The sequence below is a fragment of the Octodon degus genome, unplaced genomic scaffold (genome assembly GCF_000260255.1).
Source record: "Octodon degus isolate 3935 unplaced genomic scaffold, OctDeg1.0 scaffold00043, whole genome shotgun sequence".
NCBI classification, from domain to species: domain Eukaryota; kingdom Metazoa; phylum Chordata; class Mammalia; order Rodentia; family Octodontidae; genus Octodon; species Octodon degus.
This window is the reverse complement of record NW_004524619.1, coordinates 4,436,787-4,462,648: the sequence shown is the minus strand read 5'-3', so window position 1 is coordinate 4,462,648 and position 25,862 is coordinate 4,436,787. Positions and strand designations below refer to the sequence as shown.

Here is a 25,862-nt window from a genome sequence, read left to right as displayed (position 1 = left end):
AAATCTGATAGCAGAATTCTGTATAAAAATTTCTCTCAACAGTTACCCCCACAAATATAATACAGCTGAAATTTTACAACTGAGAATGTAAGGCACTCCAAGAACCGCCCACTACATACTTTCTCCACAGCTCATCTTGTTCCATTCTTCTCAGTCCTCATTCAACTAATAGCATATGTAAGATCATAAATGCATATGATACACAATTGAAAAGATGAGAGATTGCTGGTTAACTACCATGTACTTTTCAGAGTAAGTTCTTCAGAATTAAAAGAATAACATCAGATACCAAATACTGGAAAAGGTAATTATAGGTAAAGAAAAATTCACAGTATAACAAAGTCCAAACATAATTTCTGGTTTCTCTTGTTTTAAAAAATTGCATATGATAATCATACAATTATACTGTTAGACTTATCATTCATAAAGATGTCCACAACTAAGATCTTGAATAGCTGATCAACTTTTCAAGTTGAAGTAAAAGATCATGTGACTGATTAGTTTTAGTGTTGTTATAATCTATGTGCCATTTCAACAGTGTTTTCATTGTTTTTAGCAAATATAATGAGCAGCAAGAATAATGCACCAATCACATCTGATTTTAGAATATCTCCATCATGATAAAAATATAGCGTGTGATCATTTTGTATTCCTCTTCCAATTCCACTCAGCTATAGATCTGTAGTCTACTGACTTACTCTTTTCTGGGCATTTCACATAAACAAAACCATAAAACATACTGCCTTTTGTCTGGTTTCTTTCATTTTGTATAATGAAATGTTTCTTAAGTTCACCAGTGAAACCTGTATCAATAATTCACTGCTGGAGATCCTAGGAATATAATTGCTGGGTCCTATGGTAAGCTTATGTTTAATATTTTAAAACTAGCTAAATTATAGAAGCTCCATTATACTTTGTTAAATAGATCTGTTTTGTTATTTAGTTGAGAATTTTTATATCTCTATTCTTGTGATGTTTTTGTCTACCATTGATATGATGGTATTGCTGGCCTCTTAGAATAAATTTGAGAACCAGTCTGTGTATCTGCATAAGTTTATGAAAATTTAATTTTAATTCTTTATTTGGTGAAATTTACTGGTGTAGCTGTGAACCAGTTTTTCTTTGTGGGAAGATTTTAATTTGTTTCTTTACATGGTGTAGTTCTCAAATTTTCATCTTGAGTAGTTTTCAGTAATTTGTCTTTACAGGAATTTACTCATTTTTACTTGTGTGTTTACATTGTTGGGATGAAATTATTAATCTATTACCTCATAATGTATCCCTTAAAATTTCTCTAAATTTGGTCGTGATGCCCTTTCATTCCTGAATTTAGTAATCTGTGTCTTCATTCTTTTTTTTTAATAAGTCATTCTACTTAATCTTTTTATTTTATTTTTTATTTTTTGCTCCAAATGCCTTCAGGGTAGGTTTGGCTGGCTTGAGTTGTGGGGATCGAACCACAGCACCCTGAGCCTGACTGCTTTGTTGAAGCAGCCACTTAAAGAACTGAGCTAAGGGGCAAGGCCCCCATACTTAATCTTTTTAAAGAACCAACTTTGATTGCCCTGCTAACATTTATCATTTCTTTCCTTTCCTTCCTATTGGTTTAATTTGCTCTTTTTCTAATTTCTTAACGTGGAAGGTTACTGAGATTTTTCATTTTAATACTAATGTATGCATGTATATGTGGCTCTCCCTCTCCACGGACACCAACATTTTTGGCCTCCATGGGCCACAATGAGTGAAAAGGAACTGAAAACAAAATAGCCATGTATAAAATGTGTAATACAGTTAGTCTATATAAGTAACAAAACCGCCTTTATTTTTATACAATTTTTAAAAGAGGGCAATATAAAGTTATTTTAATCTATTTTACAAAAATAATACAGTAAGCTCATGGGGCCAGCCAAATAGCTCAGCAGATTAAAGTGCCTACTTAGGCAGATGCAGTGGCTGGGGTTCTATCCCCAAGATGTCAATTGAGACTGGGTGTGGTGGGGTGCACCTGTAATCCCAGCCCTTTGGGAGGCTGAACATAGGTGGATCTACCTAGTGAGACTCTGTAGACCGTTACTAAAAAATACAATTAAATAAATATACAATTAAAAAATACAATAAGCCCAAGTTTAACAGCTACTTAGAAAATTTACATGTCAATAACAATAAATGTCTGTCTTCACAGGCACATAAATTGGCAATAGGTTGAAACAGCTATTGGTAATCACTGTACTACTTACTAAGTCATATAAACATTTGCAATGTCTGATATACATGGGCTTCCATCTCTATGTGACAGATCGGAGAGTTAGCACTGCTGTGCATCTTTACCTACACTGCATTCTACTGTTGCCCATGCAGTCCATTCCATCAGGAGTTAGGAAAAATATTGCTAAATCCAAGCATAGTGATTTAGCACTCAGGGAGGATAACGAGGAGAATGGCAAGTTGAGTTCAGCCAGAGCAGTTTGGTGAATTAGTAAGACTGTCTCAAAATAAAAGCTGAGCATGTTGGCACACTCAGTAGACTGAGGCTGGAGGGTTTCAGGGTGTTCAAAGTCAGCCTGGGCTACACAGTTAAGTTCAAGGTCAGCCTAAATTACAGAGTAAGACCTTATTTTAAGGAAGAAAAAAAAAAAAAAAAAGGAGGGGCTGGGACTATGATTCAGTACAAAAGGCCCAATATTCAATCCCAGTACCCCCCCCAAAAATTGCTAAAAATCACACAATAGTATTAAAAATGCATGATTATGTAGTCTCATTTGTAAGCAGGTGCTTATGCCACTAAGCTATCTCCCCAGCTTCTAGAGTCTCACTTCTAGCTGTCCAGGGTTTCAAGTGATCAGTGAGCTGCAGGTTGGACACACTTGTGTCTAAATACTATGTTAATAGTTCCAAACATATACAACTTCCTCTGTGATTTTATCTTTGACCTATGGATTACCTAGAACTGCTCTAGTTTCCAAACATTTTAATTTTTTAATTTCTTTTCTATTATTATTGACTGTGTATGAGGGTGTGTGCGCGTGCACACGCAGGGTCTCACGACACAGCTAGGACTTGTAGTGATCCTCCTCCTGTTTTCAGCCCCCCTAGGGCTGGGGATGCCCAGACTCCATCACTGGCTCAGTATGCCTGGGGGGCAGGGCCCTGGTCCCTGTTATCTCACTGGCCCTGTTATTGACTTTTAATTTACTTTCATTGTAGTTAATGATTTTTGGGTATGGGTATCATTTCATATCTTTTAAATCTGAAACTTGTTTCTTGGTCTGGTTTCTTATCCTAGAGAATGTTCTATGTATACTTGAGAAGAACATATATTCTTCTGTTATTAGTCTCTATAGGTGCCCCATTAAGTTGGCGATGAGTTACTCAATTTTTAGTATCTTTGCTAATTTTCTGCTTATGTATCCATTACTTTATTTTTATTAGTATAAATCTGCAGTACATAATGAATACATTCATCAGGGGGAATCTGTACATGGACACAACATATCTCAATTCTTTTTGTTCTAATTCCTTTCCAGTTCCTTCCCTCCAACCCTTCTCCCCTTCCCATTTATAAAAGCTCTATTTCCATTTTATCTGTTTATTGAGGGTGGGATACTGAAGTCTCTACCGATTCTTATATTGCCAGTTTCACTCTTCAATTATGTCATGTCAGGTCTTTAAAACTTTCCCTATTTGAGGGCTTTTTATTAAAAGCATGTGTTTGTATTTGTTGTAGCTTCCTACTGAACCGACAGTTGAATGTCCTCTGTCTCTAGTAACAATTTAAAGCCTATTTTGTCAGATATTAGTAAAGCTATTCCATCTCTCCTAATGCCACTTTTTGCATAGAATATCTTTTTCTATTCTTTTGACAAATGTTTTGGAATCTAAAGTGCCTCCAACTTCATTCTCAAAACCTACCCGAATTCTATACTATCTCTCCTCCAGAACGCTTTCAAAACACACATTAGTACTAACTTCCTACTTTGGATCTTTCGGAGTCTAATTACTGCTTTCAGAATAAAGTTCCAACTCCCTAAAACTCAGAATGTTCATGATCTGGCCTCTATCTCCAACACAGTTCTTTTAACACAACAAATATCCTGCCCTGCAACCAGAGTACTCTTTGGCGGGGGTGGGGTGGGGAAAGGGGGGTGGGGTGGGGAAAGGGGGGCGGGGTGGAAACCAAATGGCACCGAGAACCCAGAACTCTCCCAATGAATTATACTCCAGCCCTTTTTCATTTTGCTGGTTTTTTTCCCTTCTTTCTTTCTTTGAAACAAGAGTATCACTATGTAGTTCATGCTCACTTTAAATTCACTATGTAGCCCAGGCTGCCCTGAAATTTACAATGATCTTGCCTCAGCTTCCAGAGTGCTGGGATTACAGGTGTGTACCACCAGGGCTGATACCTTTTTAAATTTTGAAACAGGACCTCACTAAATTGCCTGAGCTGGATTTAAAGTCAACATCCTCAGTCTTTTACAGCCCTGAGATCACAGGCATGTACTACCACACCTGGCTGCATTTTTTTTTTCTTGAAAAATTCTCCAAATGCATTCTTGTATTCTTTGGAGTCTGGTATATCATTCAATACATAATAAAATCTGTCAAATGAATGCATAAAATCATGTCAGATTTGGATGACATATATGTAACTTAGGCTATTAAATACAAAGATGTCAGAGACAGTTAAACTTAGGTCAAAAACTCCCAAAGAGAAGCACAAAATTGGAGCTCACCAATGAAGAAATATATTCAGAAGTCTTGAAAATTGGAAAGCTTTGTCAATAAGGTAATTCTGGCTGAAACTGGGGAATTTTTTCTTACTAAGCTTCCATTTTAATAAAATAGTTATAACACCCAAGATGGGAATATTTAATATTCATGTTCAAGAAGTTAATAAGCGGGGCTGGAGAGATGGCTCAGTGGTCTAAAGCACCTACTTGGAACTAGCTTGGCAAAGCATCAGGGACTGCGGTTCAATCCCCCAGCACCACATGCCAGCCAGCCCCGCCCCCTGGTGGGCTGAGCTGGCCACACACACACACCACACACACACACTCTCTCTCTCTCTCTCTCTCTCTCTCTCTCTCAAATAAATAAAAAAAAAAGAAGTTAATAAGCAACAAATTAGGAATAAAAGGGAACTTCCTCCACCTACACAAAAAGCCATTCACAAAAGGCAGTTAACATCCTAGGTAATAACGAACAAAAAGTCGAATTCCTACCTCATGTTATACACAAATTCAAAATTTCTGGTGGTGCTAGGCATTCCATGAGTTGAAATTGTATGATTCCAATCTTCACATGGCTTTCTACTCTATGTGTCTATGTCTCTGTCACCTCCTTTTCTGTTTAAGAGAACACTCACCACTTCAATTTAGAGCCCTAGAATAAAATTTGTCTCTGACCCCTAATCCAAGCACTGTAACTCCATCCGCAGTGGAGGCCCCTTTAGCTGCTCAATGGGCTCCAGCAGAAGCTAAGGCTGTGTACTACAATGCAGCACAAGGTCATTCAACACTGCAGCTAGATAGTGCTTACTGAGATTGGCTGAATTTCCTGGCAAGAATGGGATAACAAAATACATAGAATGCTTCCCAAAGACCCTTCTTGTTTTTGAGCTGGTTTTGCTATTTTAATGAGAGCCTGTATAAATTCAGTAATTTAGCAAAGAAGGGCTGGTGACTTTGGTAGCACAACAGTCTGCAAAACACCCACTGCCCGATAAACCCTAATAAACTTAATTCACTCACCAAGGTGGATTTTCTTTGTATCTTTGGCCTCCTCCCATTCAGAGGCAGGCATTTTTACATGTCACCAAGAAATCATACACCATCCCAAACCAAATCCTTACATTAAATACAACTACAAAAACCTTTTTTCCATTATTTGCATCTTACCGATCACATTCAGTTTTCAGCAGCTAGGACTTGTGCATGCATACCTTTAGGTGGTCCACTATTCAACCCATTTCACTCTTAGAAGAAACTATAGGAGTAAACCTTCCGGTTAGGAAATGATTCCTTTGCTGTAACAGTGAAAGCATAAGCAACCACAGGAAAAAAATTGATCTCTGCCAATTAAAACATTTTGTGCTTTAAGGAACAGCATAAGAAAGCAGAAAAATAGCCTATTCACTGGGAAAGTTTACCAATCATATACCTGATAATTATCTAGAATATATAAAGAATTTCTACAACTTTAATGTCATAGTGTGAAATACACATCTGGTCTTTGGTCCATTTCCTGACATGCACCTTCTAAAACCCTTGTGTTACTGGCTACTCTAGTCCATATGTTTTGGTTTGCTTGCTCACCACTAACCAAAGTTGATCCTTATTTTGCTAAAAAAGAAAAAGTATTTATTTAAAGCTAGCTCTCAGAGGACACAAAGACCTCACTGCCTAAATTATGATCTCACCATATGCAGGTGTATAGCAGGTATCTCTAGGAAAGAACAGCAGGAGGGAAACTAAAATGAGACCATGTACATTTTGAGGCTTGCTTTATCACTCGCAGCCATCTTCCATTCCTTCTCTTTCCCTTTGGAAACAGGTCACTGACCTCCTGGGCAAGCATCTGTATCTAGGCTAAGAGGAGGAACAAGTGGTGCTTATGCCCCACACACAAGGAAGCCTGGAAAAATCACTTGTCTCTGAAGGACTTCTAAAGCTCCATTTTGCCATGCCTGTTACAAGTCCGCACCTCCAACCCACTTTTAGTACAGCCTCTAATCTTGAGGGCCTTGGTATGCCACATCACCTGAGTAGCTTGCGGAATCCTGGACTGGCACATAAATTTTTATCAAAGCTAGCTAAAAAATAAGCAAAATGAGTTAGACATTTGGGTCTGGAAAAGTATCACTACAGACTGTGTAGCCAAACAAAATGAAAGTCAAAGTCAGGAGATAGCTAACAGTTCACATCCACTGGACGGGTTTTTCGTTTGTTTAAAATATATTTGGTACAGGGTCTCACTACACAGCTTGGACTCATACTGACCCTCCTGTTTTAGCCTCCGCAGCACCGGAATTACAGCATGCCCCACCATGCCGAGTCTTGGTGGCCTCTCCACACACCCAGCAGGGGGAGCAGCACAGCATGTGGTGCCAGGGATTGAACCCTAGTCCCAGTGCTTGCCTAAGCAGGGGCTTAGTCCACTGAGCTATCTCACCAGCCCAGTTTGCTTGTTGTTCTGCTTTTTTTTTTTTTCTTTTATGCAACCATTCATAAGAACCCTTTTTTATAACCTCTATAGCTTTCCTCATTTTTGGTAGAGCTAACCTAGCTGATGTTTGTAATTAGTCAAAAATTCTTCTCTGAAAGCACTGGCAATTACACCAGCTGTGGATACATCCCTCTGGCTAAAGTAGCTTTACCCAGTTATAGTCAGATCAGGTTAGGTCCCACACAGAAGGGAATATAAAATATGCAAGTGTCATAAAATCTTTCTAAGCCAAAATTAGAACAACCAACAGAGAGAATGGCTCTTGGGCTAAGTTTATTTAAAACAGAATACAAAAACAAAACAAAACAAAAGCCCAAAAAAAAAAAAAAAAATACACTGTCGAGACTAATCCCATTTATTGTTTTCAGTACCCTAAAACATTAGAATTTTGACAAATAATAGTTACAAAGCTTATAACAGTCTGAATAGAAGATTTAAACGAAGGAACAGAATAACCAATTAACTTAAGACAGCCAATTTTTGGTCAAACAAGGTTAATTCTGTCAGAAAGGTGTATTAAGTATATACCACCATTTCCTTTATTGTAACTTAATGTAAATTACCATTTAAAAGACAGACTATCATTTACTTATTCTAATACTAAGAATTAAAGTTGAGTAACATCTTTGGAATTTTTTTTAAGCACATGCAATAGAACTGCTAATTTTCTGAATACAGTGCTCAAAAATGAAGTAGTGGTGAATCTATGGCACACATGCCACAGCAGGCTGTTTGTATCATAAAAACCTCTGAAAGGCTCATCATCACTGGATTAATGTTTATTTGAACCAACTAAGAAGATGTACTTTTGTAAAGGAGCAAGACTCTTATTTGCTAAAAGGAGCATGGTTTTCGCAAGTTACATGAACTAGCAAAATGTATGTTAATAGTTCTGAGGATACCTTATTCCATCTTGTAAACATCTGAAGCATCTAGGTTTCTTAAGAAGAGTCCTTTGTTTTAAACTAATCTGGTACTATTTAAACAATTCACGAATACATAATAGGTATAACAGATAATACACATATGCACACAAACATATACAGAATGGAGACTCAGATTTATCATGTACACAGTTTTTTAAAAGTCATACTACTGGCATGTTTTTATTTTTGTCTATTTTTACAGTTTCAGGCAATTCTTAAACCTAAATTGCTACATCTTAAGGTGCAATTTCTGATTGTAGCAAGGTAAGAAATTTATATTTCAAAGGAGAATGACTCCCCATTCAACCTGAGTTTGAACTATTCTTTTCTTCCTGCCTTATCACACCATTTAGTCAATTTTTAGATAGTTCTTGCCCTTTAAGATATTTTCCACTGTATTAGAATTGAGATATAACTAGTCAGAAGTTTATGTATCTTATTCTGAGAAGAAAAAAGATATCACTTTAAGAAGAACATGACCCAGGAGAAAAACACAAAGACAATCCATTAATAGTCAAAAATTTCCAATCTTCTAATTAAAGTATGGAGGTGGCAGAAGGAAACAAATATCAACTGCTAGCAAACAGAAGTTCTGACAAATGTTTTGGAGCACAATCAGCTTGTAACGAACCAAAGACTATTAGCCAAAACGAAGACTTAAACTCCAAAGAGAAAGAAACTCCCCATTTATCTGAGTGGCTACTCGGTCAGTAGGCACAGAAGGCTCTTGCTGGTATCTGTAACTAATCTAAAACAGAGCCAGGAAGACAGCTGTGAATATTATCCTGACCAAAGTTACTCCAGATAACCTTAAAGACAGTAGCATGACATGAGAATGCACTTTCAGTTTGATAGGCCAGCTTATTAGGGTTATCATCTAAGATGTCTCCCAAATTCTATGTGTGGAAGGTGACTGGTCACAACACTATACTCACCAGCAGATTCACCCACTGGCGAATTCAGCAGCTAAATGTGTTGTTACGCAACACTGGAGGCTGGAGGTAGGGCACTGGGGCCATGACCTAAAAGTATATATTCTTGACCTTGATGCCTCCTTCCTCATTCTGTCTTCTGGCCTGTCCTCAACCTAGATTTTTACACGTCTTGGAACTGGACCATGTGCTGAAACCATGAGCAAAAACAAACGTCTTCTTAAATAATGGATGTGAGGTGTTCTGTCCCAGCAATGACAAAATGACTTAGGACACAAAATCACCTTTTTCTCAGTCACACTAACTAGATTTATCTAGGGAACTATGAGGGGCACAAACACTTTCCATTTCTGAACAAGTCACAACAGAGCTCTCCACACATTCTAGTGGCTCTAGCCTCTTAAAAATCTCTTAATCTAAACTTTCCTGTTAGGCAAACAGTTCAAGAACTCCAGATTGGCCCACATAGAAGCCTCAAAACATTTTAAATGCCCCCAAAATGGCTCACATGAAGCCCCAGATTGGGTCATAAGAATCTGAAAAAGAAGGTAAAGAAAGAATGAAGCCAAGTGTCTCCGTATGGGCCCACCTGGTTACTGCCTTAGAGGATACTATCCTCCACTAAAATGGGAAGCCAACATTCATAGGGGGGAGAAGGTGTAGGCCCAGCAGACTCCTCCATCATAGAATCCTGGCTCTCACACATGTAATTAGTATGCAGCTTCTGGATGATATTGAAATCTCCACGTCCATCCTAGAATAAAGGTGATTCTAAGAGGATAAAAGAAAACCAACAAACCAAATGAGTGCGCCAAACCAACATAACAAATACGTGGAACTGTTTTCTACCTCTGATTCTCTTATAGCAGTTCAGTGTCCTAAAGTGACCTACAGTAAGTCGAAATAGCCTAACAGTAAAGGTGCTTAATTTACGCCAAGTGACATGCATTGCCAAGCAACTTAGAGAAGGTCCAAATGGTGGAGACAGTAGATTCCTGGACTGCACTGTCCAATGAAAAGCCAGGCAGAAGACTTACAGTTCTCCCAAAACACTTCTCCTTTTACCAACAAAAGTGTTTATAAGCAACTGATGCCATGAACAGAGGAAGAAAAATGAGAATTCTCAGATGTAACAGTGTTACTGGAAGCTGCTGGAATATACATGAAGTCCCAAACATGGGGTTCAGTAGCCATCAGTAATAAGTCCCTTTTCCCAAGTGTCTGTAGTCTCTTCCGTACAAAATGGAAGATCCATGTTTCTCAAGACCCAGGACTTAATTTCTGGCTGGCTTCTCAAAACTATAACCAACACTCATATCCCTATGTTCAAGTTCAGTTGCTTGCTGCCAACCAAATCAAAGAAGACATTTATTTTGCTAAGAAGGAAATCAAATTCATTTAAAGCTAGTTTGCAGGAGATGGAGGAACCTTAAAACCCAAATTATGATCTAATCATATATAGGTGTTAGGGGTTTCTTACAGGAAGGAATAGAGGAAAGAGGAAATACAATGAGCTCATGTATATTGAAATTTGCTTATCATACTCAGCCATCTTCTATTTCCTATCTTCCCTTTAGAAATTGGGGCCCCAGACCTCCTGAGCAAGCACCTACGAATTCTGCCACTTCATCTGAGCTAAGAAGAGGGTGGATGGTTATATCCCAAGCATGAGGAAGTCTAGGAAATGAAAATCAAACTTGTAAGGAGGCTGGGCAAGGTGGCAACATGCCTGTAATCCCAACTACCTGAGAAGATGAGACAGGAAGAGAGCAAGTTAGAGCCCACCTTGAACCACTTGATGAGAACTTGCCACAAAGTGAAAATATAAAAAATAGATGGCAGGTGCTGCTTTGTAGTAGTGTGCCTCTGGGTTCAGTCCCCAGCAAAAAGAAATAAATCAATCTTGAGACACAACTTCACACACTGGAATGGCTCTAATTTTAAAAGATGGGTAGTTCTAGACAATGAGGTCATGGACATTGAGCCCGGAAAGGTATCAGGTTTTACTATTATCTTAGCCTTCTCTCTTCCTGAGTCAAGAAAGAAAGGTGGAAAATGCTCCACAACTGTGGCCAGAAAAGTATTAGTTGGAGGCCAAGTCTCAAGATAACAAAAAGACCAGGCCTACAAACTCCTCAAGGGATGAGATAAGCAACAACACCTAGTCTAAAAAACTCTAGATAGATATCATTCATCTCAGTGACTAACCAAGACCCTGATCCATCAGCTACCTGAAAAGCTCTTGGATCTTTCCATGCCCTATAGCTAGGTGACTTGCCTCCCTTCAGGATAAGTACTATCCAAACACTATACTTAATAAGTTTACTTGGGCTGGAGAGATGGCTCAGTGGTCTAAAGCACCTACTTAGAACAAGCTTAGCAAAAAGCATCAGGGACCGCGGTTCAATACCCCAGCACCACATGCCAGCCCGCCCCCTGGTGGGCTGAGCTGGCCTCTCTCTCTCTCTCTCTCTCTCTCTCTCTCTCTCTCTCTCTCTCTCCCTCTCAAATAAATAAATAAATAAAAAATTTAAAAAAAAAATAAGTTTACTGGCTGATCATAGCTGTAACTCAAGTTGCATCTACATGGTTTGCTCTGTAAAACTTCCCTGGAGAAGTGGGGTGGGGTGGGGGGGGCAACTGACTTTCCAGGTGACTCCTCCTGTTCCTTGCAAGCAGGAGCTTTCTATCCCTCAATAAATATTTCCTACATTTAACCTCCATTGTTTCCAGATTTCATTTGTCTCTTTTAGAGAACATAAAGTGGCATACCAGACATCTAACAGGTTGGGAGTTATACTATTTCCTTTGTATTGTATTTGGAGGTTTTGATATCATTCCTATATCAATGAGAATGTAAGAGTGAACGCTAAAAAAAAAAAAAAAAAGAAGATTCTTTAAAAGACACCATATTACCCAACCATTCCTTTTTAAGTATATATCCCAGAGAAATAACAACTTATATCCACACTAAAAACCTGTACACAAATGTTCCTACTGGCTTTACTCATAATAGTTAAAAAGTATAAATAACTCAAATGTCCATCAACTGATGAGTAAATACAGTATATCCCTACAGTGAAACATTCAGCAAGAAAAATATTGACACTTGTTAATAACATGAATAGACCCTGAAAACATACTAAGTGAACTAGGCAAATTTATACAGACAGAACGCTGGTTTTCTAGGGCTGGGGAAGACAGATTTGGAGGATGATGGTTTAGAACACAGATGTGTCCAAAGCACAGACAGCCCTGGCTGCAGGTAGGCCGGACATCTAGTAACATGGCTCCACAAGATCATCTTTTAACATTAGTATGTGACTGTTAAAGATATTTTTCATGACTCAACCGCACAGTGGTCTAGTGTTACCACAACGTAACGTTGTATAGGAGGGGGCACAGTGTAGTGCTAACTCCACCTCCAGCACCCAGTCGGTCTGATCAAAATCCACAAGTGTTTTATGTTATAGGCACTTGTGCAACTTGGTAAGTAAAACACAGGAATGGGTGATAACAGTATTGTCAACCTACTTGTGTGTGTGCACTTATAAAGATGTTTAGTGCTATTAAGCAGACATGTAAATTTTATTATTAAACTTGGGCTCCATCTCCATCAAAATAGACATGGATGTGTTAGTTTCACAAAAACATGCTCAAATATTCAACTTATGGTGTGTGTGTGTGTGTGTGTGTGTGTAGTGTGTGTGTCACAAGGGACAGAATCCAAAGGTGCTCTACCACTGAGCTATATCTCCACCCTTTTATGTTTTACTTTGAGACAAAGTCTAAGTTGCCCAGAGTGGGCTTGTACCTCCTTGCCCAGCATCAAACATGTTGCCCAATTTTTTAAATGTTGTTTTACACACACATTTATATACACATATATATATACACACACACACACACACATAAATATAAAAGCTGCTACATAGGCATATTGAATACATATGAGGACCACAACAATCCCTTTACACTCAATGCAGAACAAGGAAGTAAAACAATTGGAAACCCATGGTAGGGCTAGGAGGCTTTATTTATGTATGACAAAATGTTCTAAAATTGATTATGGCAATAATTGTACAGCTCTGTGAATATGCTTGTGAAATACTGAACTGTATGATTTAAATTTGTAAATTACATTTCAATAAAACTGTTTAAAAAAGAAAAAGCCACAAAACCTTTAATCCAAAAATTGATACAAAAGGTAAGTCTACCTCTACAAACTAATTTATACTTTTATTTTTTCTGGGTAACTTCAGTAACAGGAAGTAAAGTTAAATGTAGCGCTTAAACAATTATACTTATTTTAGGATTATGTAACAAGAATTTCTCTATTCAATTTTCCTTTTTAAACATTTTAACTGTCCTGTGTCAGATGTTTTAATAACACTATCTGTGGCTCTAAAACCTTAAGTGTAGAAAAGATATACCAGCTCTTTTGGGTCCTCCTTTCCAAGATGACGAAAAAAAGAAGGAACAACGGTCATGCCAAAAAGTGCCGCGGTCATGTGCAGCCTATTCACTGCACGAACTGCACCCGGTGCGTACCCAAGGATAAGGCTATTAAGAAGTTTGTCATTCGGAACATAGTGGAGACCGCCGTCAGGGACATTTCCAAAGCGAGTGTCTTTGACGGTTATGTGCTTCCCAAGCAGTATGTGAAGCTGCATTATTGTGTGAGTTGTGCCATTCACAGCAAAGTGGTCAGGAATCGATCTCGTGAAGCCGGTAAGGACCGAACTCCTCCACCCCGATTTAGACCTGCTGGTGCTGCCCCATGACCTCCACCAAAGCCCATGTAAGGGGAGCTGGGTCTTAATGGACTGAAGAAAACTCTCTTGAGAAAGAAATAACAAATTGAATGTTATACTTTATACAGCATGTTGAGTGTACCTGCCAGAGGTGGGTTGGGTTAATTCAGCCTATCCAAGTTTAAGTTTGTACTCTGAAAATGAATAAAGAGGAACACACTGGAAGGGGGGGTGGGGAGATATACCATTAAGTTTATAAGTTTATAAAAGATTTAGATAAGTAAACTCCATTTGTAAAAATTTAAACTTAAATTAATTAACCAAAGTGGGCTTTTCACTAAAATTATAGGAATAATTTTATCCACACTGCTTTGAAAGGCAATCCGGCCACACAAAGAAAACCCTTTCAAATTTTATAAAAATCAGTATCACACACTGAGAATCAATGAATTGTTTCACAATACAGGCAGGCCTGCTTTGTAGACACTTTCACAATGAAGGTCTGTGACAGTCCTGTGTTGAGCAAGACTATCAGGACAACTTTTTAATAACATAGATGATGACCATTAGCATCTTCTAGTAATAATGTTTTTAATTAAGGTAGGCACTTCTTTAGACATAACACTACTGTGCACTTAATAGGCTACAGTATAACATGAGCATTACCTTTTATATTACTGGAAAATCCAAAAATTTCATTTGACTCACATTACTGCACTACTCACTGTATTGCACTTATCACTGAATTCACAGTATCTCTGAGGTACGCTTGCAGAACTAAAACTGGAACTGGAGGGCAATTAATATTAAACCTAAAGTACTTAAGATTTTTCTTCATTTCAACTTTATACTTGGTGAAAACATAGTTGATCTAAGTAAATAGGTATTTCCTTAATTTTTGCTTAACATTAGAAGTATCAATGTGAATGATTTCATTCTGTCAAAAAAAATACATTATCCAGATCAAAATACTTAATTCTAAGATCAGAGCATTTTCTGTGGTTATCTCACCTCAGCCCAAGTAGAATACATTAGTTTAATAAATTTTATACTGGACTACAAAAATGAAAACCAACGCTGAGTGCTAGGGAGATAGTTCAGCAGTCTAAGCACCTGCCTGGCAAGTGCAAAACCCTGGGTTTGATCCCTGGTATTACACGCTGTGCCCGCCAGGGAACCCCATGTGCACTGTGCCAGGCACCAAAACCGGGAGTGGTGATGCATGCCTCTAATCCCAGTGTTTGAGGCTGAGACAGGAGGATCACTACGAGTCTGAACTGTGTAGCGAGACCCTGTACCAAATAAATACATTAATGATTTTTAAAAATTGAAAGAAAAATGGGGACCAGGGAGATGGCTCAGTAGAATAAGTGCTTCCCTGGCAAGCACAAGGGCCTGAGTTCAATCCCAGTTCTGCCCAAAAAAAACAACAACAAAACGAAAAAACACCAATGTTGAAAACTTTAATTCAACCCAAATTTAGCTACATACCACCACAAGTAATGTTTAATTACATTTTCATTAGTAGAACTATGTGACTAAAAATACTGTCAATTATTGTACGAATATAAAACTCTCACCTATACACTAAGCCATTAATACAGTTATGCAGAAATACATCTTTCAAGATGTATTTATTCAGTCAGGTATGGTGGCACACATCTGCAATCCCAGCACTTCAGTAGGAGAATCACCTCTGCTTGGGTTATGTATAGTGAACTGAAGGCCAGCCTCAACTATATAGTGAGATTATGTCTAAAAATACAAAACAAAACAAAACAAATTTATTTATTCCCACTCAGACCTTTGCTTTGTATTTCATGTTCTCAGTCTATATACTAAAGTATTTTACATACGTTTTGAATTATAGCAGCAGCTACCTAATTTTTGGTATATATTTGCCTTTTGCAATCCATCCGTCTATCACTTATAATGCAGTGATTAACTTTCCCATGTCATAAACTCCTCTGAGGCTCTAATAAAGTTATAAACTCTCTTCAGTAAAGTGTACATTTCTCTTGCTTTCAAGCAAAAACTTCGCTTTTCCTAATCTTTTGTATTGGTGACTGAACGTTGGGCCTTTGCACTGAGGTATATTCCCAGCCCTTTAAAATTCTGAGACAGAATCTTCTAAATTGCTCAGCTAGGCTTCAACTCAAGATCCTCCTGACCCAGCTCCTAGAGGATTACAGGAATAGGTGTTTACCACCATGCCTGGCTGCTGCTGTTACCTTCTAAAACATCTCTACCTCTCAGAGTGTTCACCAGATTCTCCTTTACATAAGTATATCCAGAGTCAGAAACATAGGAGGCACTTCAAATAATATGTTCCATATGTTTCCATTTCAATATTTTCACAGGACACATCTCACACACTCTTAGTGGTTTTTTTTTTCTCCCCTTCCAGCCGACTAGTAAGATTCTTAAGGTCAAAGATGGTGGCTCCTCCATCATTGCATTCTGCGTAGCATCCAGCACAAAGCAGAAATACGTGTGATATAGTATTTGAATATATGGACATAAGTATTCTTAAGGCATTTCATGTATTTTGTAATTTATAAGATTTCTCAGGAGTTATCTATGTTCCCCCCTAATAATATTACATTTGTTCCATTCTAATCAGGTAGTTAGACCAAATGAGAACTTTTTTACTACCTAGTTAGTGGTTAAACTATTCTCATTCATTCAATAAAATATGTGTCAACAGTGTCTTTAAAAAAAGGGGGAGCAGGGAGATGGCTCAGTGGAATAAGCGCTTCCCTGGCAAGTGCAAGGGCCTGAGTTCAACCCCCGGTTACAAAAAAAAAAAAAAAAAAAAAAAAAAATCTTGGGCCAGGGAGATAGATAGCTCAGCACCATAAGTGCCTTCTTGGCAAGCACAAGGTCCAGAGTTCGACCCCCGGTATGAAGAAAAAAAAAAATCTTGGAAGCTAGGGGCTAGGGGTGGTAGCATACACCTGTAGGAGGCTGAGGCAGGACTGTCTTGAGTTTAAAGCCAGCCTGGGCCACACAGTTCAAGGCCAGCAAAAGGTACACAGCAAGATACTGTCTCAAAAAACAAAACAAAACCTCTTGTTCAAGAATCTCCACCTGATGGCTTACCTAGAAGTGAGCACAGAAGGATGGTTCCTACACATCAAAAAAAATCCAAATGGAAGATGGATACAGCACAGTACTTCATGTTCTCACATGTGGAAGTTTAGCCAATTTCATAAAAGTAGAAATTAGAACAGCAGTTACCAGGAGAGCTAAGGCTGACAATCATATATTTCAACAGCAAAATTAAATACACAATTTGTATACTTCTATAATCAACGGAGAAAACTTTGAATGTTCCCAGCACAAGGAAATGACAGATATATCAACCACTCTCATTATTACGCACTGTATGATGTATGAAGTATCACGCTGTACCCCATAAACAAGTATACAATTAAAAATTTTTAAACAAGGAAAAACAAGATGTCACAGAACCTGCTTACATACAAAAAAATCCAAATGTAAAAGATACCCCTTTAGAAGTGCTACAAATAAAATTTAACTCCAATTACTAAACAAATTCTGAAAACAGAAATAAATACTATTCCTGATTATACATGTGTACTCCACAGGCTGAAGGGAAATGCCTAAGGACATACTTTTTTTTTTTTCAAAGAACTCTTATACATGATGTAACAGTCTGACCGAACTGAGGGTGTTGCTCAGTGGTAGAATGTTTACCTAGCATGCATGAGGTTAAAAAAAGTTACCCAAGTGGGTGGCATATGCCTGTAATCCCAGCTACCTAGGAAGCAGAGGCAGGACTTGGGCAACATAATGGGACCCTGTCAAAAAAAAAAAAAGGGTATAGCTGGGTTAAGGCCCTCTTGTTGGTTTGTCTCTCTTTCAGCCTCCCTTTCTCCCCTTCTGTCTGTCTGTCTGTCTGTCTGTCTGTCTGTCTCTCTCTCTCTCTCACACACACACACACACACACACAGTTTATGACCAAAAATTTCTTGAGATGACATGAGCAAATCTTAAAAAAGACTATGCTAAGTGAAGAAAACCAGATAAAAAGGCCAGATAGTGTGTGATTTCATTCATGAAATATCTAAAATCAGCAAATTCATAGAAAGAAAGTACACTGGTGTTGATCAGGAGCTGGGGGAAGAGGATATGCAAAATGATTACAAATAACCATGGGGTTTCTTTTTGGAGTGACAAAAATAGTTCTAGATGAGTGATAATGGCTGCAGCTTTATACAGTCTAAAAACCATCAAATGCGTAAGAGGGTAAATTCTAGCCAGATGTGGTAGTGCATACCTGTAATCTTAGTGCTCTGGGAGGCTGAGACAAGAGTATTTCAAGTTTGGAGGCCGGAGCAATTTGGCAAGACCATGACAGTACAAAAAAAAGGGTTGTGTAACAGATGTAACTGTGTGAAGGACTACTGTTCAATCTCCAGTAGCATCAAAGAGAAAGGAGTAGGGCGCCCTTCTGAGCCAGACTTGGAAAAGCATGCCTGCACTCCTAGCCTTGAGGAAGCCAAGGCAGGAGGATCATAAGTCCAAGACTAGCCTGAACTATACATTAAGAACCTGTCACAGAAAATCACACAGAGTAAATTTTATGACATATAAATTTTATACACACACAAACTTTATGATCATTTGTCTATTTTATCGTAAAGAAATGTTTATTTTTAAATTTATGTAATTTGTACAGGGTCTCACTATAAAGCTCGGACTTGTAGTGATCCTCCTGTCTCAGCCTCCCCAGAACTGGGATTACAGGCGTACGCACCACTCTTGGTTTTGGTGGCTGGATCAGCACCAGCACCACATGTGGTACCAGGAATAGAGCCTGGATCCCTGGGGAACAAAGCGGGGTCCTTGTGCTTATCAAGCATGTGCTTGGACTGCTGAGCTATCTCCCCAGCCCAAGAAATGTTGTTTTTGTTTTTTGGCAGAACCAAAAACTGGGGATTGAACTCAGACCCTTGTGCTTGCCAGGGAAGCGCTTATTCTACTGAGCCATCTCCCCAGTACCTTTTCAAGAAATGCTTTTTTATTTTTTATTTTATTTTATTTAATTTATGTATGTGTGTGTGTGTGGCCAGCTCAGCCCACCAGGGGGAGGGGCTGGCTGGCATGTGGTGCTGGGGGATTGAACCGCGGTCCCTGTGCTCTGCTAAGCTTGTTCTAAGTAGGTGCTTTAGACCACTGAGCCATCTCACCAGCCCTCAAGAAATGCTTTTAATAGGAATCTATTTTGATGTTTTTCTCCAACTGATCTAAATTAGCAACAACTAACTTGTTTCTTAGTAGCTTCTAGTCCCTTTTTAGAACCACATTCAATTAATGTCATTAGTGGTTATCAACATACCAACTTTTACAAATAGTACTGTTGTGGTTGAGACAGTCTCACTACTTACTTCAGCCTGGCCTAGAACTCATTCTCCTCCCTCAGCCTCCCAAGGGCTGGGATTGCAGGAGTGCCTAGAACTAAATGTGTGTGCCATCCCACCTAGCTATGCATACATACTGAATAACAATCTGAACTTCTGCTTAAAAAAAAAAAATAGCAGTCTGAAAATACTACGCACACCTGGACAACGACTCTGAGCTGAGCAGCAAGGAGCATGCCTGATCCGAGAGCTATCAGCTCCACCACTCCCCAATGTCTTTAAACACTGGTGCTTAAGTGTCAGTTGCCATCTAGCTTCCCAGTTGTGTGATCCCTAATCTAAACAAACACCTTCTACTTTTCCTACTGCTGATAAAATGTAATCACATATGACTAATTTTTACTAACTAAAAAGAAAATAATTATGACAGAGACACCTGCTGGGGGGAAACCCTCCAACTGTTCAATGTTGTATAAACTGAAGTGATATGATTTAGAAAAAAAAAAGATCATGTATCTGTTTCTACAGACAAAAAATAATTTTCATTTACTATTAACAGTTATTTCCATCTATTCATTGACAGTACTACCATAGGACAGGAATTACTTTTTATTCCCGTAACTGTCTGTCAGCCCCAAATGAGAAAACACTTACTTGGATTATTGAATGGATGAGAACAAACTTCTTTATTTACTCACTGACTTTTACATTTAAACCATTTACAATATAACCTTACAAGGATAAGGCTTAAATGCACCAAAAAAAACCCCTTTTACTCATGAATTGCTTCGATGTATTGAAACTATATTTAGCAAAGCTATAAGAAAACAAAATACAAAGTAAATACGGAAACCAACGTAGAAAACCAGATTCTACTACTTCCTATCTCAACACACATTGGCCTTGAGTTAGAAATTACATCAAGCACCTTTCAGCTTCAAAACTCTGTGTACTCATTCAGACTTTCTCCTTGCCTCCAAATGAACTCATTCATCTAGGTGAAATGTTTTTCCTGCAGATGTGAAAGATTAAGAGCATTTGCATGCCATTTCATTTTTTTTAATATTTATTTATTTTTATTTATTACATTTATTTATTGTGTGTGTGTGTGTGTGTGTGTGTGTGGCCAGCTCAGCCCACCAGGGGGCGGGGCTGGCTGGCATGTGGTGCTGGGGGATCGAACTGAGGTCCCTGTGCTTTGCCAAGCTTGTTTCAAGTAGGTGCTTTAGACCACTGAGCCATCTCTCCAGCCCGCCATTTCATTTTTATCATCACTTCTAATAGCAAATACAACATCAATATATTAAGATGACCTCTTAAAAAAACCATTCTCTTTCAACTAAGCAAAACAAACTCATTTTTCAAAATCTTTCAGAAGAAAGACTACTATATCGGCCAGTTACTTAGTATTTTACAAAAATAAACTTCAATGGTTTTCCCCCAACCATGTCACTTCTTCAACTTTACCGGTGACGTTTTAAACATCACTATTACTGGATACATATAAAAGTACAGCGATACTCATAATTGCAATTCCTAAATTCTCGAGTGCAAAGGTGCAAATGGGTTTTATTTCCAAACACAATCTTGTTTGTGCTTAAACAGTAAGTAAAATGTTTTCTCATAAACTCCACCAAGTTCCCAAGGCACGCAATAATTTATGTGAATCACAAAAATAACTTTTAAAAAGTGTAGAACTAAAAACAAAGAAGCACAGAGCATTGTTAGACTGACAAACATTAGTGGAAAATCCAAATCTTGAGTCATGCTGTTAGGTGTATAATGTGTACAGGAATTAGATACAGTTTGTTGCTTACCTATGCTTTACCTGTTATTAACAGTGTTGTATATAATACAACTTTTGGAAAGGCAGAGGGGTTCTTTATAGGTCCTAAATATAATGGCCAACATTTACCTGTGGCTACTGAGCCTTTGAAACAGCCAACAAAACCAAGAACTGAGTTATTTAATTAACTGAAGTTTAAGGTACTATACATGGCTAGAGGTTATCGCATTGAACAGTAAAATTCTGTATGTAACTTGTAATACAAAGCATAAAGTTAATGCTTGAAAGTAAACCGAAGTATCATAATCTGATGTTAACATTTAACATCAGCTACAATTCTGATGCCAAGTGATAGTGAAATTCAGGCGTCAGCCTAAACATTAAATCCACGTTTGAAATGAGAATCCACAGTAACTATAATTGGAATTTAAGGTATGATGTTTACTAAGAGATAACAACATGAAATTTACGTCGCTTTCCCCACTGTCTTTGTAAAAGGGGTACTCACTTTCTGAATAATTTCCCAAAGAAAGCAAGTTACTTTCTCCTTCAAATCTGTTCAATATCTAGTTCAGAAAAGCAAATACCAAAAGTTTTCGGCACTAATACATTCCCGTGACCAGAGATATTACACACGTTGATTTCCCTTTGTCCCAAAAAAGATTCAAGTATTTGAAAACATCTGCTGCATTTCCTGAAAGCTTTATTACCCATCTTTTCATGATCTAGGTGCACGACTCATCCAGATATGGTTGCGATTTCATTCCTAAATACATGAAGTTCGCTTTGTCTTTTTCCCCCCAGTCCCAGTGTATGTCTTTTTGGCACTTCAGGTATTCTCTGACCAGCTCTCCTCCAACGTCAGGAAAAGTAACCAAAATGGTGCACAAAAAGTCCAAAGCAAACAAGTCTGGGAACTTGCACACTGGGTATTAACTAAATCTCACCCGAATCAATCGGGTTTGTGGCTTCCCCGCTCTCCTCCTAGGAGAGAGTACAAGCTCAGAGCTTGTGTGCTAAGCAAACTGGAGAGCAAGGTCGCGACCCTAGGTCACCCGCGGCTCCCGCCCCGCAGCGCACAGCCACCTGTTAGGCCCGAGCCTCACCTGGCAGGAAAGGGGAGACGCCTACCCGGCAGCGCGCCGGACGCGAGGGCGGCCAGCACGGAGCCCGCCCCTCTCGCCACCGCGGCGCGATCCCCGGCGGCATGTGGGCTTCCCCGGCCCCGGCTGCCCTGACAGGCGAGTGGCCCACGGCTCCCGCTCCGCCGCCTCGAGCCCGCCCCTGGCCGGAAACCTTCGCTTTTCTCACCGCCGCACGGCTGAGCGGGCTCCCGGGCGGCCCACACCGCCGGTCCGCCCTCCTCCTCCTTCCCGGCGGCGCGATCCCGCCCTGCCGCCCCTCACCTACCTGGTCGCGGAGTTTGAGGAACGCCATGGCGGTCGTCTCCGCGCCCACTCCAGCCTTCGCTGCCACCGGGCCCACTGCTGCCGCCCCAGTAGCTCCAGCCGCTACCCGATGCCGGCGGGTCGGCAGCCGGCCACGCTGAAGAGACCGCGGGTAGGGGGCGGCGCCGCCGCCCGCCGCCGCCGCCGCCGCGAGGTGAGAAGCCCGGCCGGTCCCGCCTCCTCCTCTGAGGACTCCCCGCCCTCTTCCTTCCTTTCTTTCTCTTTCCCTCGGCTGCCTCCGCACGCAGCCCCCGCCGCCGCCTTCTCACGCCCCCTTCCCGAAATACCCCAGCAGCCCCAGCCGAGAGCCGCTCCAGCCGGCGGCAGCGGCGGCATCCAAACTCCACTCCACAATATTACCACCACCGCCCGCTGCGATTGGCGGCCGCGCGGGGGAGAGGCCAGAGTAAGCCGAACGCCCATTGGCCACGCCGCGGTGCTCGCGTGTGTCCCGCCCCCTGCCTCCCGCGGAGGGAGGGGGCGGGGAGGAGGAAGAGGCGCAGGGTGGGCGCGCGGGGCGGGGGAGCGGGAGGAGAGGAAGCGGCGGCCAGGTGTCACCGCTTCTGGGCGCGCGCCCCAGGCGTGGTGGGCGGAGCCCGAGGCTGTAGGTGGGGAGCGGGAAGCGAGTGAGGGTTGAGGCCCGGATTTGCACGTGGAGGTAGTGTGCGGAGCGTCCTGTAAACCTGGGGAGTGGAGAAAGCGGGGGAAGGTCTGCAAAGGTTGTGAGAGACGAGCACCTGGGTGTAGCTGCTGGCTAAGGGAGTGGCGGAGGGAAAGGGGTGAGCCGAGCTCGCGCATGGAGCGTGCAAAGCCCACTTGGGTAAAGAGGCCAAGAGAGTTGCGTGAGCGGTGGTCACAGGAGGGAGACTGCTGCTCTCCAGGGGCCGGTGGGTTAGAGTTTGGGGTGCTGGGTAATGGTGGCAGTTCCAAAGGGCGGAAGAGCGACGTCTTTGCACCCGAACAGGTCGTGGATGGCGGGCGCATCCTTTCTCTGCCCGAGATCCCAATCCAAAGCAAAGCTGCCTTGCCTCGGCTCGAAAGCTCCCAGCTGTCTTCATTTTACACCCCTTTCTTCTTCCGTGTCAGGCTTTGCCTCCCTCTGAGAGAAATATTTTTTTTTTTTTAAAGAAGATGTGCAGGATTTCCAATAAATAGCATCCTTGCATGGAGAAAAGGAATGACTCCCTCACCCTGCCACACACACCCCCACAGCTCTGAATCGGCTTTTCTTTCTTAGGCAGCCGCACACTGTTGCCATTCCAGGCTTGTGTGGGAGAAGATTGTGCGCCTGTGTCTGTCCGCCGGGGTGGCTCCAGCCCTTGGTTAATAAAAGGTACAGATGGATAGAACACAAACGTGTGACGTCAGGCTTCGTTTTAAAAACTCCCCGTTTTCTCTACATCATTTGTGTCTCTTGGGACAGACTTTATTTAGAGGATCGATTTGAGCCTAATGGCAGTCTAGAGAAATGGGGACCTTTGCCAGGACTGTCAGTTTATTGTAATGCTGCACTTAAAACAAAAATCCATTATCTTTAGCTTCCTAAAAAATGAAAATATCCGAATGCAAGATCAAAAACATTGCTGATTAATACTATGTGCGACCATTCCAGTATTTTTGACATACCCATGCCATGATTCTGTTGAAACAGTTATCTAAAATTACATTCTGCATGACAGATATTTTTTTCTACTTAAAATGGAGGCATTCTCCTTGCTGCAATGTAGCAATCATGAGCCTAAAAAGGAAGGCAAGGGCTCTTGCTTTGCATTCTTTAACACAGTACCTCTTTCTCCATCAACTCCGGGAAGATAAAATAGGGATACTTGTGTCATCCAGGCCGCTAATACCAGTTCAGGGAAGGTGAGTGAGTTAATATTGTGAAAACGTTTGAGTTCTACAAAACAGAGGTGGTGTAATATTGCCAAGCTACCTCCTTTTTTTTTTTTTTTTTCTTTTCAGACAGGGTCTCACTGTCTAGTCTAAACTTGTCTTGAACTCTATAATCCAAGCAGGCCTCAAACTTTGTGGTAGTCCTGCCTCAGTTGCCTGCGTCCTGGGATTGCAAACCTGTGCCACCATACCAGGTGCTAAAGTGCTTTGTGATTACAAGTCACTTGGGGGCCAGGGAGTTAGCTCAGTAGAATAAGTGCTTGCCTGGCAAGCGCAAGGGCCTGAGTTCAATCCCCGGTTCCGCAAAAAAAAAAAAAAGTCACTTTTGTAAATAATTTCCGGTGGACTGTGTTCAGTAGAGTTCTGCCTTACTCAAGGCATATAAAAATTGACTTCTCATTCATTCATGAGGTTGTTAAACACTGGAGGTTGGTCCTGGTATATGCACATGCACATGCACATGCACACACAAACAAATATGCCACTTCCCCAGTGATCTCCAAAATTCTACAATTTGAAAGCCTAACAGGAACTTGATTTGGAACATGACAAAGACTGACTTAGAGGAGCATGCAAATACTTTTGAAACTATAATTCAGATAATGGTCGGAATGTACATTTTAACAGGTTCTTATGTTTGAACTAATGAAACTGCTCAGGGCTCTTCTGAGATGTTCAGTAATTATTGAAACTGTTCCAGAGTGTATCCCAGTGTTGCAGCAGCCAGTGAGCTGTCCTGACAGGATGCTTTCGACCTGCTTGAGTGTTTACTGCACCCTGAACACCATTTAACCTCTGTGTCTCAGTTTCACTGTTTGTGAAAACTAAGCCTGACATTGCCTGGTCTGCTCATCTCACATAACCAACAAAATGACGGTGGAAAGAAGCTGGGGGAACTGCAGCCCCACTCAGGTTGAGTGTCAGTATATTAGCAACTGTATTTCGATACATAGTGAAAAGATAATTATTCTGGAAAGAGGAATAAAAATGTATGTAATCGGATAGTAAAATGAAATAAGCTATTTTAAAATGAGATTATTCCTGCTTACTAAAAAAATATTCAAATATTACATGAATCTGTAATACCAAAATGTTCCACATCATGGAAGCCTGTGGGGCCAGATATTTAAATGGTGTCTGTATTTTTTCTTTTCTCCCCTCTTTTACCTCCTTTTTTCTTCTTGATCCTTTTATTTTCTTTTGATAGAGCTAGTTGCTGTAATCACATTAAAAAGTCCACAATTGTGAAAGAGCCAGTATTCCTAACAAATCTGTAATCACTACTACCAAGTCTTAGAAGTGACAGTAGCCTCCATTCAGAATTCATTTTTAAATGAATGACGTGGTGGCACAAGCCTGCAATCCCAACATTTGGAAGATTGAAGCAGGAGGATCTGAGAGTAGGAGATCAGACTGGGCTATGTGAAGTTTACTGGTAATCCAGAGAGGGTTTTGGGAAAGTAGTATAAGTAAAACCTAATTGGAACAAGTTAGGATACAATAGGAAGTAAAGAA

The 25,862-nt window shown here is 40.3% G+C and overlaps 1 protein-coding gene across 2 annotated transcripts in view; it reads right to left on the bottom strand.

The window, feature by feature from the left end:
• Ankrd28 (ankyrin repeat domain 28) overlaps positions 1-22,747 on the bottom strand; it is a 184,977-nt gene extending 162,230 nt beyond the window's left edge. The window contains exon 1 of one of the 2 annotated variants that reach the window (XM_023715805.1): positions 22,417-22,747. Coding sequence is in view for 1 of the 2 variants with exons in the window: in XM_023715804.1 (XP_023571572.1) it covers positions 22,417-22,443 (27 nt within the window). In the remaining variant the exon portion in view is untranslated. The remainder of the gene's footprint in view (positions 1-22,416) is intronic. The other variant, XM_023715804.1, reaches the window with a different exon arrangement.
• Positions 22,748-25,862: the final 3,115 nt, after the last annotated feature.